The 23,027-nt window shown below is 45.6% G+C and overlaps 1 protein-coding gene across 1 annotated transcript in view; it reads left to right on the forward strand.

Annotated features, from left to right (window-relative positions):
• Positions 1 to 2,237: 2,237 nt before the first annotated feature.
• LOC140076259 (uncharacterized) overlaps positions 2,238 to 23,027 on the forward strand; it is a 46,988-nt gene continuing 26,198 nt past the window's right edge. The window contains exons 1-6 of the mRNA XM_072122799.1: positions 2,238 to 2,467; positions 3,036 to 3,123; positions 11,951 to 12,177; positions 12,717 to 12,941; positions 13,587 to 13,618; positions 22,148 to 22,394. Coding sequence (XP_071978900.1) covers positions 3,047 to 3,123; positions 11,951 to 12,177; positions 12,717 to 12,941; positions 13,587 to 13,618; positions 22,148 to 22,394 — 808 coding nt within the window. The 5' untranslated portion in view covers positions 2,238 to 2,467; positions 3,036 to 3,046. The remainder of the gene's footprint in view (positions 2,468 to 3,035; positions 3,124 to 11,950; positions 12,178 to 12,716; positions 12,942 to 13,586; positions 13,619 to 22,147; positions 22,395 to 23,027) is intronic.

A 23,027-nucleotide genomic window follows, 5' to 3' on the forward strand; every position in this document is an offset into this window, starting at 1 on the left:
CAGTGACCCCCATCACCTCCTCCGACCCTCTCTGCTATAGATGTCCTCCTCCATGTTCTGTGTGATGGTGACCCCTACATCTACATGATATGATCAGTGACCCCCATCACCTCCTCCGACCCTCTCTGCTATAGATGTCCTCCTCCATGTTCTGTGTGATGGTGACCCCTACACCTACATGATATGATCAGTGACCCCCATCATCTCCTCCGACCCTCTCTGCTATAGATGTCCTCCTCCATGTTCTGTGTGATGGTGACCCCCTACATCTACATGATATGATCAGTGACCCCCATCATCTCCTCCGACCCTCTCTGCTATAGATGTCCTCCTCCATGTTCTGTGTGATGGTGACCCCTACATCTACATGATATGAGCAGTGACCCCCATCATCTCCTCCGACCCTCTCTGCTATAGATGTCCTCCTCCATGTTCTGTGTGATGGTGACCCCTACATCTACATGATATGATCAGTGACCCCCATCATCTCCTCTGACCCTCTCTGCTATAGATGTCCTCCTCCATGTTCTGTGTGATGGTGACCCCTACATGATATGATCAGTGACCCCCATCATCTCCTCCGACCCTCTCTGCTATAGATGTCCTCCTCCATGTTCTGTGTGATGGTGACCCCTACATCTACATGATATGATCAGTGACCCCCATCATCTCCTCCGACCCTCTCTGCTATAGATGTCCTCCTCCATGTTCTGTGTGATGGTGACCCCTACATCTACATGATATGATCAGTGACCCCCATCATCTCCTCCGACCCTCTCTGCTATAGATGTCCTCCTCCATCTTCTGTGTGATGGTGACCCCTACATCTACATGATATGATCAGTGACCCCCATCATCTCCTCTGACCCTCTCTGCTATAGATGTCCTCCTTCATGTTCTGTGTGATGGTGACCCCTACATCTACATGATATGATCAGTGACCTCCATCACCTCCTCCGACCCTCTCTGCTATAGATGTCCTCCTCCATGTTCTGTGTGATGGTGACCCCTACATCTCCATGATATGATCAGTGACCCCCATCATCTCCTCCGACCCTCTCTGCTATAGATGTCCTCCTCCATGTTCTGTGTGATGGTGACCCCTACATCTACATGATATGATCAGTGACCCCCATCATCTCCTCCGACCCTCTCTGCTATAGATGTCCTCCTCCATGTTCTGTGTGATGGTGACCCCTACATCTCCATGATATGATCACTGACCCCCATCACCTCCTCCGACCCTCTCTGCTATAGATGTCCTCCTCCATGTTCTGTGTGATGGTGACCCCTACATCTACATGATATGATCAGTGACCCCCATCATCTCCTCTGACCCTCTCTGCTATAGATGTCCTCCTCCATGTTCTGTGTGATGGTGACCCCTACATCTCCATGATATGATCAGTGACCCCCATCATCTCCTCCGACCCTCTCTGCTATAGATGTCCTCCTCCATGTTCTGTGTGATGGTGACCCCTACATCTACATGATATGATCAGTGACCCCCATCATCTCCTCCGACCCTCTCTGCTATAGATGTCCTCCTCCATGTTCTGTGTGATGGTGACCCCTACATCTCCATGATATGATCACTGACCCCCATCACCTCCTCCGACCCTCTCTGCTATAGATGTCCTCCTCCATGTTCTGTGTGATGGTGACCCCTACATCTACATGATATGATCAGTGACCCCCATCATCTCCTCTGACCCTCTCTGCTATAGATGTCCTCCTTCATGTTCTGTGTGATGGTGACCCCTACATCTACATGATATGATCAGTGACCTCCATCACCTCCTCCGACCCTCTCTGCTATAGATGTCCTCCTCCATGTTCTGTGTGATGGTGACCCCTACATCTCCATGATATGATCAGTGACCCCCATCATCTCCTCCGACCCTCTCTGCTATAGATGTCCTCCTCCATGTTCTGTGTGATGGTGACCCCTACATCTACATGATATGATCAGTGACCCCCATCATCTCCTCCGACCCTCTCTGCTATAGATGTCCTCCTCCATGTTCTGTGTGATGGTGACCCCTACATCTCCATGATATGATCACTGACCCCCATCACCTCCTCCGACCCTCTCTGCTATAGATGTCCTCCTCCATGTTCTGTGTGATGGTGACCCCTACATCTCCATGATATGATCGGTGACCCCCATCATCATGTACATGTAGGGCCTCAGGTCACACATCCGGCACATGATCCGAGTCTGCACAACATCAAGGTGGAGACTAGAGGAAAGCGAAAGTGAAAGTATCAGAGAAGTTTCACTCCCACATATAAGGAAGAAGCAAAAGAAGGAAAGACAAGAAGACCCCAAATATCCACAGATCCTGAGAGTTCTGCCCCTGCACAGGTGCAATACCCCCCACCGGGAAGAGGCCGGGGCACGATCCAACCGAGAAACACAAAGGAAGAGGCCAGAGGTCACATACCTACAGGAGCAGAGATACAGGTAATACACAGGCTACATGTTATATACTACACACAGCAGGTATATAGATACAGCGCCCCCTCCAGGTAATACTTATATACTACACACAGCAGGTATATAGATACAGCGCCCCCTGCAGGTAACAGCGCCCCCTGCAGGTAATACTTGTATACTCCAGACACACAGCAGGTATATAGATACAGCGCCCCCTCCAGGTGATACTTGTATACTACACACAGCAGGTATATAGATACAGCGCCCCCTCCAGGTAATACTTATATACTACACACAGCATGTATATAGATACAGCGCCCCCTCCAGGTGATACTTGTATACTACACACAGCATGTATATAGATACAGCGCCCCCTCCAGGTGATACTTGTATACTACACACAGCAGGTATATAGATACAGCGCCCCCTCCAGGTGATACTTGTATACTACACACACACAGCAGGTATATAGATACAGCGCCCCCTCCAGGTAATACTTATATACTACACACAGCATGTATATAGATACAGCGCCCCCTCCAGGTAATACTTATATACTACACACAGCAGGTAACATGTTCTGTTGTCTCTGCAGATAATCATTATATGGTGATGGACACGGCAGCGATCGCAGACGAGGACCCGCGGCCGTCACTGATCAGATACCCTGCGCCAGCACCCGGGTGAGTGTCCTATGGGGCGACATGTGATCCTTCATTACCCATAATGACTCCAGATACAAGGAGACACTTACCGTCTCTTTACTACTGAATTCTGTTTTGCAAAGAAACTTAAAAGCTTTGCGCCACATTTATCGAGGGATTACAACACGTTAGACACTTTTACTATTTATACGAGACTTAGGGGCGAGGTCACTAAATACTAAAACCTCTTGTGATGTTCTGCCCTCCATCCTGGATCTGGGTCAGTGGCTTCTGAATATAGAGAAAAGCTACAAAACAAAGAACACAGCAAATCAGAAAATCTCAAAAATGGATGTAAACTAAAAACGAATCACTGAAAGTAGAGAAACATCAATACGATAGTAGGTAATAGTGATAGTATAATGGGCAGGTAACTAAGGGCCACCCACCATATGGGATTATACTTGTTATATGGGAGTGTATGGGACTATACAGTGATATATGGGAGTGTATGGGACTGTGCAGTGGTATATGGGAGTGTACGGGACTGTGCAGTGGTATATGGGAGTGTACGGGACTGTGCAGTGGTATATGGGAGTGTATGGGACTGTGCAGTGGTATATGGGAGTGTATGGGACTATACAGTGGTATATGGGAGTGTACGGGACTGTACAGTGGTATATGGGAGTGTACGGGACTGTGCAGTGGTATATGGGAGTGTACGGGACTGTGCAGTGGTATATGGGAGTGTACGGGACTGTGCAGTGGTATATGGGAGTGTACGGGACTGTGCAGTGGTATATGGGAGTGTATGGGACTATACAGTGGTATATGGGAGTGTACGGGACTATACAGTGGTATATGGGAGTGTACGGGACTATGCAGTGGTATATGGGAGTGTACAGGAGTATACAGTGGTATATGGGAGTGTACGGGACTGTGCAGTGGTATATGGGAGTGTACGGGACTGTGCAGTGGTATATGGGAGTGTATGGGACTATACAGTGGTATATGGGAGTGTACGGGACTATGCAGTGGTATATGGGAGTGTACAGGAGTATACAGTGGTATATGGGAGTGTACAGGACTATACAGAGGTATATGGGAGTGTACGGGACTGTGCAGTGGTATATGGGAGTGTACGGGACTATACAGTGGTATATGGGAGTGTACGGGACTATGCAGTGGTATATGGGAGTGTACAGGAGTATACAGTGGTATATGGGAGTGTACGGGACTGTGCAGTGGTATATGGGAGTGTACGGGACTGTGCAGTGGTATATGGGAGTGTACGGGACTGTGCAGTGGTATATGGGAGTGTACGGGACTGTGCAGTGGTATATGGGAGTGTACGGGACTGTGCAGTGATATATGGGAGTGTACGGGACTGTGCAGTGGTATATGGGAGTGTACGGGACTGTGCAGTGGTATATGGGAGTGTACGGGACTGTGCAGTGGTATATGGGAGTGTACGGGACTATACAGTGGTATATGGGAGTGTACGGGACTGTGCAGTGGTATATGGGAGTGTACGGGACTGTGCAGTGGTATATGGGAGTGTATGGGACTGTGCAGTGGTATATGGGAGTGTACGGGACTATACAGTGGTATATGGGAGTGTACGGGACTATGCAGTGGTATATGGGAGTGTATGGGACTATGCAGTGGTATATGGGAGTGTACGGGACTGTACATTGGTATATGGGAGTGTACGGGACTATACAGTGGTATATGGGAGTGTACGGGACTATACAGTGGTATATGGGAGTGTACGGGACTATACAGTGGTATATGGGAGTGTATGGGACTGTACAGTGGTATATGGGAGTGTATGGGACTGTGCAGTGGTATATGGGAGTGTTTGGGACTATACAGTGGTATATGGGAGTGTATGGGACTATACAGTGGTATATGGGAGTGTACAGGAGTATACAGTGGTATATGGGAGTGTATGGGACTGTACAGTGGTATATGGGAGTGTAGGGGACTGTGCAGTGGTATATGGGAGTGTACGGGACTGTGCAGTGGTATATGGGAGTGTATGGGACTGTGCAGTGGTATATGGGAGTGTATGGGACTATACAGTGGTATATGGGAGTGTATGGGACTATGCAGTGGTATATGGGAGTGTACAGGACTATACAGAGGTATATGGGAGTGTACGGGACTGTGCAGTGGTATATGGGAGTGTATGGGACTATACAGTGGTATATGGGAGTGTACGGGACTATGCAGTGGTATATGGGAGTGTATGGGACTGTGCAGTGGTATAAGGGAGTGTATGGGACTATAAAGTGGTATATGGGAGTGTACGGGACTATGCAGTGGTATATGGGAGTGTATGGGACTGTGCAGTGGTATATGGGAGTGTATGGGACTATACAGTGGTATATGGGAGTGTACGGGACTATGCAGTGGTATATGGGAGTGTATGGGACTGTGCAGTGGTATAAGGGAGTGTATGGGACTATACAGTGGTATATGGGAGTGTACGGGACTATGCAGTGGTATATGGGAGTGTATGGCTGTATAAGGGAGTATAATGTCCATGGCCATTGTGGCTTAAATATGCATTATATAACACTGGAGGCCACCTACCCACAGCTGGACCCTGCCTTCACACAGCAGAAGCCCCGAAATCAGCAGGAGATCAACCAACAGAAGGCCATCTACCCACAGCGGGAGGCCTCATTCACACGTGCTCCCATCAGGGATGGCCCAATCACATATATGTATCCACTTCTACATGGCTTCTACATGGACATACATGGGCTTCTACATGGACATACACGGGCTTCTACATGGGCTTCTACATGGACATACATGGGCTTCTACATGGGACTATACAGTGGTATATGGGAGTGTATGGGACTATACAGTGGTATATGGGAGTGTATGGGACTATACAGTGGTATATGGGAGTGTATGGGACTATACAGTGGAATATGGGAGTGTACGGGACTGTACAGTGGTATATGGGAGTGTATGGGACTGTACAGTGGTATATGGGAGTGTAGGGGACTGTGCAGTGGTATATGGGAGTGTATGGGACTGTGCAGTGGTATATGGGAGTGTATGGGACTATACAGTGGTATATGGGAGTGTACGGGACTGTGCAGTGGTATATGGGAGTGTACGGGACGGTGCAGTGGTATATGGGAGTGTATGGGACTATACAGTGGTATATGGGAGTGTATGGGACTATGCAGTGGTATATGGGAGTGTATGGCTGTATAAGGGAGTATAATGTCCATGGCCATTGTGGCTTAAATATGCATTATATAACACTGGAGGCCACCTACCCACAGCTGGACCCTGCCTTCACACAGCAGAAGCCCCGAAATCAGCAGGAGATCAACCAACAGAAGGCCACCTACCCACAGCGGGAGGCCTCATCCACACGTGCTCCCATCAGGGATGGCCCAATCACATACATGTATCCACTGAAACCCAATGGGGAACGAGCACCACGTTTCTTGCGTTGTTTACATGCAGTGGATGGGACTTTTCTCCGTGGCTGCCATCCACGTGTGTAACCTCACACGTCTACAATAGAATTATCCTCTATACTTCATCACCGAACTATCTCTATCCATCTATACATTGTATCCCCATCCCATCCAGAGTACAGAATATACTACAAACCTTTATGTAACTCTGGAGAAATAGAGAAATATACATGGAGATACACGGGCTTCTGTGAGGAGATACATGGGCTTCTACATGGACATACAGGGGCTTCTGCATGGACATACAGGGGCTTCTACATGGACATACAGGGGCTTCTACATGGACATACAGGGGCTTCTACATGGACATACATGGGCTTCTACATGGACATACACAGGCTTCTACATGGACATACACGGGCTTCTACATGGACATACACGGGCTTCTGTGAGGAGATACATGGGCTTCTACATGGACATACACGGGCTTCTGTGAGGAGATACATGGGCTTCTACATGGACATACATGGGCTTCTACATGGACATACATGGGCTTCTACATGGACATACATGGGCTTCTACATGGACATACACGGGCTTCTACATGGACATACACGGGCTTCTACATGGACATACATGGGCTTCTACATGGACATACACAGGCTTCTACATGGAGATACACGGGCTTCTACATGGACATACATGGGCTTCTGTGAGGAGATACATGGGCTTCTGTGAGGACATACACGGGCTTCTACATGGACATACACGGGCTTCTACATGGGCTTCTACATGGACATACACGGGCTTCTACATGGGCTTCTACATGGACATACACGGGCTTCTACATGGGCTTCTACATGGACATACACGGGCTTCTACATGGGCTTCTACATGGACATACACGGGCTTCTACATGGACATACACGGGCTTCTACATGGACATACACGGGCTTCTACATGGGCTTCTACATGGACATAAATGGGCTTCTACATGGACATTCATGGGCTTCTACATGGACATACACAGGCTTCTACATGGACATACACGGGCTTCTACATGGAGATACACGGGCTTCTACATGGACATACACAGGCTTCTACATGGACATACACGGGCTTCTACATGGGCTTCTACATGGACATAAATGGGCTTCTACATGGACATACACAGGCTTCTACATGGACATACACCGACTTCTACATGGACATACACGGGCTTCTACATGGACATACACGGGCTTCTACATGGACATACATGGGCTTCTACATGGGCTTCTACATGGACATACACGGGCTTCTACATGGACATACACGGGCTTCTACATGGACATACACGGGCTTCTACATGGACATACACAGGCTTCTACATGGACATACACGGGCTTCTACATGGAGATACACGGGCTTCTACATGGACATACACAGGCTTCTACATGGACATACACGGGCTTCTACATGGGCTTCTACATGGACATAAATGGGCTTCTACATGGACATACATGGGCTTCTACATGGACATACACAGGCTTCTACATGGACATACACGGGCTTCTACATGGACATACACGGGCTTCTACATGGAGATACATGGGCTTCTACATGGACATACACAGACTTCTACATGGACATACACGGGCTTCTACATGGAGATACACGGGCTTCTACATGGACATACACGGGCTTCTACATGGAGATACACGGGCTTCTACATGGAGATACACGGGCTTCTACATGGACATACACAGGCTTCTACATGGACATACACGGGCTTCTACATGGACATACACGGGCTTCTACATGGACATACACGGGCTTCTACATGGACATACAGGGGCTTCTACATGGACATACACGGGCTTCTACATGGAGATACACGGGCTTCTACATGGACATACATGGGCTTCTACATGGACATACACCGACTTCTACATGGACATACACGGGCTTCTACATGGGCTTCTACATGGACATACACGGGCTTCTACATGGGCTTCTACATGGACATACACGGGCTTCTACATGGACATACACGGGCTTCTACATGGACATACATGGGCTTCTACATGGGCTTCTACATGGACATACACGGGCTTCTACATGGACATACACGGGCTTCTTCATGGACATACACGGGCTTCTACATGGGCTTCTACATGGACATAAATGGGCTTCTACATGGACATACATGGGCTTCTACATGGACATACACAGGCTTCTACATGGACATACACGGGCTTCTACATGGAGATACACGGGCTTCTACATGGACATACACAGGCTTCTACATGGACATACACGGGCTTCTACATGGGCTTCTACATGGACATAAATGGGCTTCTACATGGACATACATGGGCTTCTACATGGACATACACAGGCTTCTACATGGACATACACGGGCTTCTACATGGACATACACGGGCTTCTACATGGAGATACATGGGCTTCTACATGGACATACACGGGCTTCTACATGGACATACATGGGCTTCTACATGGAGATACACGGGCTTCTACATGGACATACATGGGCTTCTACATGGAGATACATGGGCTTCTACATGGACATACACGGGCTTCTACATGGACATACATGGGCTTCTACATGGAGATACACGGGCTTCTACATGGACATACATGGGCTTCTACATGGAGATACACAGGCTTCTACATGGACATACACGGGCTTCTACATGGACATACACGGGCTTCTACATGGACATACAGGGGCTTCTACATGGACATACACGGGCTTCTACATGGAGATACACGGGCTTCTACATGGACATACATGGGCTTCTACATGGACATACACGGGCTTCTACATGGAGATACACGGGCTTCTACATGGAGATACACGGGCTTCTACATGGAGATACACGGGCTTCTACATGGACATACATGGGCTTCTACATGGACATACACGGGCTTCTACATGGAGATACACGGGCTTCTACATGGACATACATGGGCTTCTACATGGACATACACGGGCTTCTACATGGAGATACACGGGCTTCTACATGGAGATACACGGGCTTCTACATGGAGATACATGGGCTTCTACATGGACATACACGGGCTTCTACATGGAGATACACGGGCTTCTACATGGACATACAGGGGCTTCTACATGGAGATACACAGGCTTCTACATGGACATACATGGGCTTCTACATGGACATACACGGGCTTCTACATGGACATACATGGGCAGGATTTATCTTATTTTTTTCCTAGTTATTTTTTTTTGCCAGTTGTATCCAGAAAATCCTTGTTTTGCACATTTTTGAGGATTTTTTTTAGAACTTTTTATAAATTTGCAGTGCAGGACTTTGCATTGTAGTGCTTTATTTTTTTTTGTTGTATTCCAGATGTTGGGCTGATGTTTTGATGTTTGGCCTCATTTATTAGATGCAACTTTTTAAAAAGTCCCAAAAAGAAAATGCAAAACACTCCAGCCCAGGGGGCAGATGGCCAAAAACACTCACATTCACAGTCACCCCCCCCCCCCAACATTTATCAACCTCTACATCAATTACCGTAGATTTTTAATAATAAAGAACTTCAACATAAAGAAATACCCAAAATGCTACTGACCCCCCCCCCAAAAAAAAATGGAATCAACATGTACCAAAGCCCATAATCCAGATGTAAGCCCCTCATACAGCTCCTGCACCTCACAATATCATCTCCCCTACATAAATGGAATGGAAGTATTGTCATGGTGCTCCCGCCGTCCCATATCTTGGGTCACCCTGGCCCCTTCCCCCTCGCTCGTGTGTCGCCCGCCCACCTTACCTGTCCCCCCTCCATCGGCCGTGCGCGCATTCCCGGCTCCTAGGGCGCGTTTCGGATCCGGAAGATTTAAAGGGCCAGCTCGCTGTTACTTGCCGCTCCCTGTCGGATCTTAGTGCAATTTGCCTCAGAAAGCTTGTGTCGTTGCCTAGTGCCTGTCTGCGGATTTCCCGTTGTGACCCCGGTTCCGTTCCTGACCTTGGCTCCGTGCTGTCTGTCCTGACCTCCTGCTTTAATCCTGATGTTGATCCTGTGCTGCCTGTCTCGACCTCCTGCCGGTCCCCGACCTTGGTTCTGCCTAAAGTCTCTGTACCTCGCATTGGCCACCACCGCGTCGCACAGAGTCGCGCCTGTGGAACAACCTGGTGGTACCACGCCGCAGCAAGTCCAACCTGCTCTGTGGCGGCTTTGGTGAAGACCAGGTGCCACTTAGATTCCGGTCCCAGGTGTCGGCTTACGTCATCATCCGTGGTGGTCCTGTGGGCCCACTGCCCCTGGAGCCTGACAGAAATGAAGATGCACATGGAAAACCTCAAACATTCATTAACCATTAATGGTTTCATCTTGTTATCTTGGGTCTCCTTAATAGGGTAATAATCAGGAAGGGCTTCCGGAGCCCCTCTGTGACCTGACTTTACAGGCTGTGACATCGTCCCATCCTCCCCCCTGCTCACGCAGCACTTGTAGAGTGAGCAGGACGTGTTCACTACTACAGATGAGCAGACCGGATCTTTCCGTTCCGGTTCCTGGTTCAGGTCTGTTCCGTGTGACTCAGACATATTGCAGGATCGGCGGCTGAACAGCCAATCGGCTCCCTTGACCAAGTAACAATGGCTGTTATTGGCCAGGGGTGTCCCTGTAATCGATCACAGCTGTAGCTTGTAGCTTAGGGGCTTCAGTTTTTCGGATTCCTCCTTGTTGTCTACGTTACAGTGTAATATCTTGGCTTCTTTCAGTAATGGATGTGATGTCTGTACGGTGGTGGGGGGTGTAGGCGTCCAGTATCCTGCATGGAGTTGTGTAACTATTGGAGGCCGGAGCATCTCCAGCTAAATAATGGTAATTTTTGAAAAAGTAGCTACAAGTAGTGGATCCAGCCTGAGGGGGCACATACCCCCGTACATACATATGGCTTGGGCACATACCCCCGTACATACATATGGCTTGGGCACATACCCCCGTACATACATATGGCTTGGGCACATACCCCCGTACATACATATGGCTTGGGCACATACCCCCGTACATACATATGGCTTGGGCACATACCCCCGTACATACATATGGCTTGGGCACATACCCCCGTACATACATATGGCTTGGGCACATACCCCCGTACATACATATGGCTTGGGCACATACCCCCGTACATACATATGGCTTGGGCACATACCCCCGTACATACATATGGCTTGGGCACATACCCCCGTACATACATATGGCTTGGGCACATACTTCTATGGCTTGGTTTATAATCCTTCATGCCAGGGCCCCCCATGTCGATGATTTAGGGGTCACTTCATGTTCTCCTGGCGGCTTCGCTGCACTGCTCACAGCTGGAGGTTTGCTTCATGTTCCTCTCATGTTCTAAAGTTTTCTTCCTGTTTTCTTCCAAGAAAAAGTAAAAACCTGAGAATCTTCTCTCTGTGTGAGAACGAGGACGTATCACAACTGGCCTATAATCTAACAGAAGATTATACAGGATGCGGCTCCCTGCGCTTTGTATCCGATGAGGACATAAACTTCACAGACATAAAACAATTCACTACAGTCATAATAATCCACCAACCACAGACGGCAAAGGAGACCTTCATGGAGAAGCTCCTGCGCACCGACACCCAAGGTAAGAGACGACTCTGCTGGCAGCTGATGGTAGTTCTTTGTTCCAGGCATTTAGATATGTGATAGATACGAGTCTCATCTCCTCACAGTCACAGAAAAATTCTCCACACACAGACAGTTAGATCCTGTTCTTTTCAGTTTGTAGTGGAGCTAAGAAGGATTTTAGATACACTGCTCACTGCAGGAGAAAGAAGCAGCTACACTGCTCACTGCAGGAGAAAGAAGCAGCTACACTGCTCACTGCAGGAGAAAGAAGCAGCTACACTGCTCACTGCAGGAGAAAGAAGCAGCTACACTGCTCACTGCAGGAGAAAGAAGCAGCTACACTGCTCACTGCAGGAGAAAGAAGCAGCTACACTGCTCACTGCAGGAGAAAGAAGCAGCTACACTGCTCGCTGCAGGAGAAAGAAGCAGGCACACTGCTCACATAGATACATATAGATATCACATCACTGGGGTCAAACAGATACAGATATTGAGGAGGGACATACGTGGAATGATGGGAGTTGTAGTAATAATATAAATAAGTCACTCTTCCAGGATCAGTACAGAAGATATTTGTGGTCACTGACCTTGTGGACAGAGAATCGGAAAGAAGGACGATTGCTGAATGGACTCAGGGACCTTACCACTTCTTACCCCTGGTGACCCTGATTGCGGCTGAGATGGATCGGATCAGTACATTTGATAGATCCGATCTCTCTGCAGAGAGGAGAATGGCAAGAAAAGTGCATCGGATGCTGCGTATCCTGGAGGCGGCTGCAGGTGACATCACTGAGGTTGCTGGGGGAAAGAGCAGCAGTGGATGAAGTACTGGGTTTCTCCTATTTCAATAATCTGTTCCTCTCAGCGGGGGCCACTGATATAAGTGGGTGGGGGTGGGGGCCACTGATATAAGTGGGTGGGGGTGGGGGCCACTGATATAAGTGGGTCGAGGTGGGGGCCCTTGATACAAGTGGGTGGGGGGCCACTGATATAAGTGGGTGGGGGTGGGGGCCACTGATATAAGTGGGTCGAGGTGGGGGCCCTTGATACAAGTGGGTGGGGGGGCCACTGATACAAGTGGGTGGGGGGCCACTGATATAAGTGGGTGTGGGTGGGCAACTGAGATAAGTGGGGGGGGGGGCAACGTATCTCAGAAAATTCTTTAAAGTGTTTTCTCACCATGCAAGTTAGGATAGAGCCTAACTTGCTGATCGGTGGGGGTCCCAGTGATCCTTAGAGAGACCCCCACAAATCACGAGAACGGGGGTTTCGAGGTGCCCGAGATGATTGGAGCAGAAGGGACACGTGCGGCCATCACTGAGACCCCCACCGATTTCCTGTGGATAGGGTGTAACTTGCTTGGTGGGAGACTGACCCCTGAAGTGCTTTGTGTGTTACTTATCCACTTTTTTTCTTACTTCGCAGAAAATGTACAAAATCGATGTCAGAGACACTTGGTAAGTGACGACCCCGGGATCTGTAGATAATGCCCTGCATATAAATTACCAGAAAGGAGGATATCCAACAGGATACCCATGAAGTGACTGAGGCATGAGGGTGGGGCCAGAGGCATGAGGGTGGGGCCGGAAGCATGAGGGTGGGGCCGGAGGCATGAGGGTGGGGCCAGAGGCATGAGGGTGGGGCCAGAGGCATGAGGGTGGGGCCAGAGGCATGAGGGTGGGGCCAGAGGCATGAGGGTGGGGCCGGAAGCGGTATCAGGGTGGGGCAGGCAGAGGCATCAGGGTGGGGCTAGAGACATGAGGGTGGGGCCGGCAGCAGCGAAACTAGGAGAGGCAGAGCCCCATAACAGACTAACAGATAATAGGGGCCATTTACCCTCTCTAAAAATATATCTAATATATAAAGGTGCGTTTGTTGCTAAAGGAATCTGTGCCGTCACGTTTACAATCACCACATTTTGCACGACCTCTCTCTGGGTTTTATAAACAACTAGGAAAATGAAACGTGAGCTCTGATTGGTTCCCGCGGGCATCTAGAGAAGTCCTGCTCTCAAACAAAGTGACAGTCAGAGGCAGTCCCCGGAAAGCGAGAGTGTCAGAGGCAGTCCCCGGAAAGCGAGAGTGTCAGCGGCAGTCCCCGGAAAGCGAGAGTGTCAGCGGCAGTCCCCGGAAAGCGAGAGTGTCAGAGGCAGTCCCCGGAAAGCGAGCGTGTCAGAGGCAGTCCCCGGAAAGCGAGCGTGTCAGAGGCAGTCCCCGGAAAGCGAGAGTGTCAGAGGCAGTCCCCGGAAAGCGAGAGTGTCAGAGGCAGTCCCCGGAAAGCGAGCGTGTCAGAGGCAGTCCCCGGAAAGCGAGCGTGTCAGAGGCAGTCCCCGGAAAGCGAGAGTGTCAGAGGCAGTCCCCGGAAAGCGAGAGTGTCAGAGGCAGTCCCCGGAAAGCGAGAGTGTCAGAGGCAGTCCCCGGAAAGAACGGGTCAGGGGCAGTCCCCGGAAAGAACGGGTCAGGGGCAGTCCCCGGAAAGAACGGGTCAGGGGCAGTCCCCGGAAAGAGAGAGAGTCAGAGGCAGTCCCCGGAAAGAACGGGTCAGGGGCAGTCCCCGGAAAGAACGGGTCAGAGGCAGTCCCCGGAAAGAACGGGTCAGAGGCAGTCCCCGGAAAGAGAGAGAGTCAGAGGCAGTCCCCGGAAAGAACGGGTCAGGGGCAGTCCCCGGAAAGAGAGAGAGTCAGAGGCAGTCCGCGGAATGAGAGTGTCAGAGGCAGTCCCCGGAAAGCGAGAGTGTCAGAGGCAGTCCCCGGAATGAGAGTGTATATAAATAGAGGAAAAAAAGTAACACAGCGCAGGCAATGAATGAAATATTTGATCTGGAATATAGTATATAGCAGTGGTGGCAAACCTATGGCACTGGTGCCAGGGATGGCACTCGGAGGCCTCTCTGTGGGCACTCGGGCTGTCTCCCAGGCACAGAGTTTGCCAGACATGGCATCTTCCTGCAGTCTCAGGCGGTCCAAGTAGGGCCCTGGTATTTTAAAGTGACCCATCCTGTGCTGCATGGTTCTGTTTGAAGAGTGAAAAGGTGTCGGATTGGAGCTCAAAGATTCTGATAGCAATAAGTTTGTTACTGCCTAAATTGCCGTGTTGGCACTTTGGGAAAAGCTAGTGGTTTTTGGGTCTCATTTTGGGCACTCGATCTCTAAAAGGTTCGCCATCACTGCTATATAGTAAAATGGTTAGTCGACACAATGGATCCGGTGGTAGGGAAGATGCCTGGTGTCACAATGCGGCTGCAGATGACCTGGTATCCGAAACTGGAAGGTATCAGATAGGTGCATTCAGTGAAGAGGCAGAGAAAATAGGTCTGTACTGCGCTGCTATGTAGACACAACGTTTTATTCGTAATATGTAAAATAGGTGGACAACGCGTTTCCGGAACGGACTGTTCCCTTCCGCAGGTCCGATAACACATTCTAGAAAGATTTTTTTTTAATATATAAATGAATACAAATGTGGCAATAAAAGTGAATAAAAACAGAGAGGACAGAAACGCATAAGTGAGAAGAACTGGTGCGCCACAATCCGATCGCGTGCGCCAAAATCCCGGGGCAATTCAGGGGAAATTAGCGCAAATCGGAAATATTCGGGTAACACGTCGGGAAAACACGAATCGGGCCCTTAGTAAATGACCCCCAGAGTATCGTTTAACGAGGAAGCCCACAAAATCCATGATGAAATAAGGAAATGAACCGAAAATCAGGAGATACGGCCGTGTGTATAAGTGAGGAGTATACGTACAGCTGGAATCAGGGTCTAGATTTGAGACGGCTTGAAAGCCATGTGAAGATTTAAAAGTTTAAATGCCGGCGGCAGGATGAGCTGCGCACGCGCATGGGATTGGAGCATGCGCAGTTGAACTCCACGGCAGTACGATGTGGAGGGATCGTGGGATGTAATTGTGGACAGCGCTGGAGCTGCGGTAGGTAAGTAGTAGCATAATACAGCTTGGTATATGATATAAGACAGTGATGGCAAACCTTTTGGAGACAGAGTGCCCAAGCTACAACCAAAACCCATTTATATTTTGCAAAGTGCCAACATGACAGTTTAAGCAGTAACTTACTGATGTTCACCAATACAATAGAAAGATGATGGAGAAATTTGGATTATAGCTTCTCTCCAGGGTCCCCTGAAGAGGAAGAATCAGCGGACCCAGAGCAGGAGCTCCAATGACAATCCATCTCTATCTGCACATTCTGTCTCATCCTGTAGTCCTGACAGCCCAGAATGTCGCTTGTATTGGACCACAGGAGAAAGCTTTAAGTCGAATATGGCAAACTATGTGGGTTTAAAGGTCTTGGTGCCCACAGAAAGGGCTCTGAGTGCCACCTCTGGCACCCGTGCCATAGGTTCGCCACCACTGATATAAGACATAATACAGCTTGGTATATGATATATAAGACATAATACAGCTTGGTATATGATATAAGACATAATACAGCTTGGTATGTGATATATAAGACATAATATAGCTTGGTATATGGTATATAAGACATAATACAGCTTGGTATATGATATATAAGACATAATACAGCTTGGTATATGATATATAAGGCATAATACAGCTTGGTATATGATATATAAGGCATAATACAGCTTGGTATATGGTATATAAGACATAATACAGCTTGGTATATGGTATATAAGACATAATATAGCTTGGTATATGATATATAAGGCATAATACAGCTTGGTATATGATATATAAGGCATAATACAGCTTGGTATATGGTATATAAGACATAATAGAGCTTGGTATATGGTATATAAGACATAATAGAGCTTGGTATATGGTATATAAGACATAATAGAGCTTGGTATATGGTATATAAGACATAATAGAGCTTGGTATATGATATATAAGACATAATAGAGCTTGGTATATGATATATAAGACATAATACAGCTTGGTATATGATATATAAGGCATAATACAGCTTGGTATATGGTATATAAGACATAATATAGCTTGGTATATGGTATATAAGACATAATACAGCTTGGTATATGATATATAAGACATAATACAGCTTGGTATATGATATATAAGGCATAATACAGCTTGGTATATGGTATATAAGACATAATACAGCTTGGTATATGATATAAGACATAATACAGCTTGGTATATGATATATAAGACATAATACAGCTTGGTATATGGTATATAAGACATAATACAGCTTGGTATATGATATATAAGGCATAATATAGCTTGGTATATGGTATATAAGACATAATACAGCTTGGTATATGATATATAAGACATAATACAGCTTGGTATATGATATATAAGACATAATATAGCTTGGTATATGATATAAGACATAATATAGCTTGGTATATGATATATAAGACATAATATAGCTTGGTATATGGTATATAAGACATAATATAGCTTGGTATATGATATATAAGGCATAATATAGCTTGGTATATGGTATATAAGACATAATATAGCTTGGTATATGGTATATAAGACATAATACAGCTTGGTATATGGTATATAAGACATAATACAGCTTGGTATATGGTATATAAGACATAATATAGCTTGGTATATGATATATAAGACATAATACAGCTTGGTATATGGTATATAAGACATAATACAGCTTGGTATATGATAAAAGACATAATACAGCTTGGTATATGGTATATAAGACATAATACAGCTTGGTATATGGTATATAAGACATAATACAGCTTGGTATATGATATATAAGGCATAATATAGCTTGGTATATGGTATATAAGACATAATATAGCTTGGTATATGATATATAAGACATAATACAGCTTGGTATATGATATATAAGACATAATATAGCTTGGTATATGATATATAAGACATAATACAGCTTGGTATATGATATATAAGACATAATATAGCTTGGTATATGATATATAAGACATAATACAGCTTGGTATATGATATATAAGACATAATATAGCTTGGTATATGGTATATAAGACATAATACAGCTTGGTATATGATATATAAGACATAATATAGCTTGGTATATGGTATATAAGACATAATACAGCTTGGTATATGGTATATAAGACATAATAGAGCTTGGTATATGATATATAAGACATAATATAGCTTGGTATATGGTATATAAGACATAATACAGCTTGGTATATGATATATAAGACATAATATAGCTTGGTATATGATATAAAAGACAATGGGCCACATTTATCACTTGTTTTTTCTGTTGTTTTTGCGCCTTTTCGTTTAGGCGCACCGTTTTTGCGCCATTTTTGCGATTAAACGTCAAATTAGCCGCGCAGCAAAAATAACCACCTTTCCCTCATCTATCGTTCAATTCCAGATGTTTTGCTGCGCCTAATGATATTCATCACGTGCGACTTTTGCATTTAGGCGCAAAAACGGGCGCAAAAACACTCCAGCTCGAAGGTGGCGTTATCTGAGAAGAAAGCACTGAGCCCCTTTGCAGAACAGCTCATTTCTAGCAGCAGAGCTCAGCCAGACCCTGCAGACACTGGAACATATAATAGATACAATTAGATACATTACAGACAGGAGCTGCAGACTCTATTTACAGTTCATCACCTTCTATTTACAAAACAATCTGCAAACCCTGAGCTCACAGCAAGAGCAAGAGAAGTTTGCACAAGTTTGCAGAAGCTTGCAGAATTTTGCAGATACTACATACAAGTGTCCCCCATGTAATTCTGCACAGTGTCTGAGGGGGATATTGAGCAGAATTACAGGGGTGCAGCAGGAGACCAGCACTGGGGGATCCCCTCCAGGAGAAGCCCCTGCTGCGGAGGTCACTGGGTGCTGGGTGTCACACACCTGGGTGCTGCTGAGGAGGTCACTGGGTGCAGGGTGTCACACACCTGGGTGCTGCTGAGGAGGTCACTGGGTGCTGGGTGTCACACACCTGGGTGCTGCTGTGAGTGTTATCTTCATTCTGGGCTGTGGGAGAAGCAGAGAGGAGCTTGTAGCAGGATCACATGTAACTGCCCGAATCTAACATTGCGCCTAAACTGTGTTAAAGTAAAGTGATTAATAAGAGGCAGAAAATATACTTATCACAGATGGTTGTAGCTTGTGATAATTCTGGCAAAACAGTGCGCCCGAATTTAGGCGCAACTACTACACTTAGGCGCACAAAAGTGATAAATGTGGCCCATAATATAGCTTGGTATATGATATATAAGACATAATACTGCTTGGTATATGATATATAAGACATAATACAGCTTGGTATATGATATAAGACATAATACAGCTTGGTATATGATATATAAGACATAATACAGCTTGGTATATGATATATAAGGTATAATACAGCTTGGTATATGATATATAAGGCATAATACAGCTTGGTATATGATATATAAGACATAATATAGCTTGGTATGTGGTATGTAAGACATAATACAGCTTGGTATATGATATATAAGACATAATACAGCTTGGTATATGATATATAAGGTATAATATAGCTTGGTATATGGTATATAAGACATAATACAGCTTGGTATATGATATATAAGACATAATATAGCTTGGTATATGATATATAAGGTATAATACAGCTTGGTATATGGTATATAAGACATAATAGAGCTCGGTATATGATATATAAGACATAATACAGCTTGGTATATGATATATAAGACATAATACAGCTTGGTATATGTTATATATAAGACATAATACAGCTTGGTATATGATATATAAGACATAATACAGCTTGGTATATGATATATAAGACATAATATAGCTTGGTATATGATATATAAGACATAATACAGCTTGGTATATGGTATATAAGACATAATACAGCTTGGTATATGATATATAAGACATAATATAGCTTGGTATGTGGTATGTAAGACATAATACAGCTTGGTATATGATATATAAGACATAATACAGCTTGGTATATGATATATAAGGTATAATATAGCTTGGTATATGGTATATAAGACATAATACAGCTTGGTATATGATATATAAGACATAATATAGCTTGGTATATGATATATAAGGTATAATACAGCTTGGTATATGGTATATAAGACATAATACAGCTTGGTATATGATATATAAGACATAATACAGCTTGGTATATGATATATAAGACATAATATAGCTTGGTATATGGTATATAAGACATAATACAGCTTGGTATATGGTATATAAGACATAATAGAGCTTAGTATATGATATATAAGACATAATATAGCTTGGTATATGGTATATAAGACATAATACAGCTTGGTATATGGTATATAAGACATAATACAGCTTGGTATATGATATATAAGACATAATGGGCCACATTTATCACTAGTTTTTTCTGTTGTTTTTGCGCCTTTTCGTTTAGGCGCACCGTTTTTGCGCCATTATTGCGATTAAACGTCAAATTAGCCGCACAGCTAAAATAACCACCTTTCCCTCATCTATCGTTCAATTCCAGATGTTTTGCTGCGCCTAATGATATTCATCACGTGCGACTTTTGCATTTAGGCGCAAAAACGGGCGCAAAAACACTCCAGCTCGAAGGTGGCGTTATCTGAGAAGAAAGCACTGAGCCCCTTTGCAGAAGAGCTCATTTCTAGCAGCAAAGCTCAGCCAGACACTGGAACATATAATAGATACAATTAGATACATTACAGACACTGGAACATATAATAGATACATTAGATACACTGCAGACACTAGAACATATAATAGATACATTAGATACATTACAGACACTAGAACAGATCATACAGACATTACATACACTGCAGACACCACAGACATTACAGACAGGAGCTGCAGACTCTATTTACAGTTCATCACCTTCTATTTACAAAACAATCAAAACCTGAGCTCACAGCAAGAGAGAAGAGAAGTTTGCACAAGTTTGCAGAAGCTTGCAGAAGTTTGCAGATACTACATACAAGTGTCCCCCATGTAATTCTGCACAGTGTCTGAGGGGGATATTGTGCAGAATTACAGGGGTGCAGCAGGAGACCAGCATTGGGGGATCCCCTCTAGGAGAAGCCCCTGCTGAGGAGGTCACTGGGTGCTGGGTGTCACACACCTGGGTGCTGCTGAGGAGGTCACTGGGTGCAGGGTGTCACACACCTGGGTGCTGCTGAGGAGGTCACTGGGTGCTGGGTGTCACACACCTGGGTGCTGCTGTGAGTGTTATCTTCATTCTGGGCTGTGGGAGAAGCAGAGAGGAGCTTGTAGCAGGATCACATGTAAGAGCCTGAATCTAACATTGCGCCTAAACTGCGCCTAAACTGCGCCTAAACTGTGTTAAAGTAAAGTGATTAATAAGAGGCAGAAAATATACTTATCACAGATGGTTGTAGCTTGTGATAATTCTGGCAAAACAGTGCGCCTGAATTTAGGCGCAACTACTACACTTAGGCGCACAAAAGTGATAAATGTGGCCCAATATAGCTTGGTATATGATATATAAGACATAATATAGCTTGGTATATGATATATAAGACATAATATAGCTTGGTATATGATATATAAGACATAATATAGCTTGGTATATGATATATAAGACATAATACAGCTTGGTATATGATATATAAGACATAATACAGCTTGGTATATGGTATATAAGACATAATACAGCTTGGTATATGATATATAAGACATAATACAGCTTGGTATATGATATATAAGACATAATACAGCTTGGTATATGGTATATAAGACATAATACAGCTTGGTATATGGTATATAAGACATAATACAGCTTGGTATATGATATATAAGACATAATACAGCTTGGTATATGATATATAAGACATAATACAGCTTGGTATATGATATATAAGACATAATACAGCTTGGTATGTATTACATTTGGGTATATATTTATATATTATTATAGTAATAGTGGATGATATATAAGAGAAGAGGAGGAGAAGTTCTGAGTCGGTGACTTTTTGCACATATTACATAAGTTTCTCTTTCAGATCAATATCGGGATTTTCTCCAGATCCGATGAGAGTGATTATTCCTGGCTGAAGACGCTGCTGGAATCCCAGGACTTCAGTGTCCGCTCTTGTGTCATCTCCAACACAGACTCTCAGTTCTACAAGGGTTTATCTCAGTGTAAAGTCGGGATCCTGTATCACACCAAGAACAGAGGGAGAATCAATGTGACCGATGTGATGGGCTCTCTGTATGATGAGGAGCTGAAGGACCTCTACACCAGACTTGGTAAGAGGTGGAGGGTGACAGCTGGGTCTTGTGTATGATGAGGAGCTGAAGGACCTCTACACAAGACTTGGTAAGAGCTGGGTCTTGTGTATGATGAGGAGCTTAAGGACCTCTACACCAGACTTGGTAAGAGCTGGGTCTTGTGTATGATGAGGAGCTGAAGGACCTCTACACCTAACTTGGTAAGAGCTGGGTCTTGTGTATGATGAGGAGCTGAAGGACCTCTACACCAGACTTGGTAAGAGCCGGGTCTTGTGTATGATGAGGAGCTGAAGGACCTCTACACCAGACTTGGTAAGAGCTGGGTCCTGTGTATGATGGGAGCTGAAGGACCTCTACACCAGACTTGGTAAGAGCTGGGTCTTGTGTATGATGAGGAGCTGAAGGACCTCTGCACCAGACTTGGTAAGAGGTGGGTCTTGTGTATGATGGGAGCTGAAGGACCTCTACACCAGACTTGGTAAGAGCTGGGTCTTGTGTATGATGAGGAGCTGAAGGACCTCTACACCAGACTTGGTAAGAGCCGGGTCTTGTGTATGATGAGGAGCTGAAGGACCTCTACACCAGACTTGGTAAGAGCTGGGTCTTGTGTATGATGAGGAGCTGAAGGACCTCTACACTAGACTTGGTAAG

The sequence above is a fragment of the Engystomops pustulosus genome, chromosome 8 (assembly GCF_040894005.1).
Source record: "Engystomops pustulosus chromosome 8, aEngPut4.maternal, whole genome shotgun sequence".
Lineage (NCBI taxonomy): Eukaryota > Metazoa > Chordata > Amphibia > Anura > Leptodactylidae > Engystomops > Engystomops pustulosus.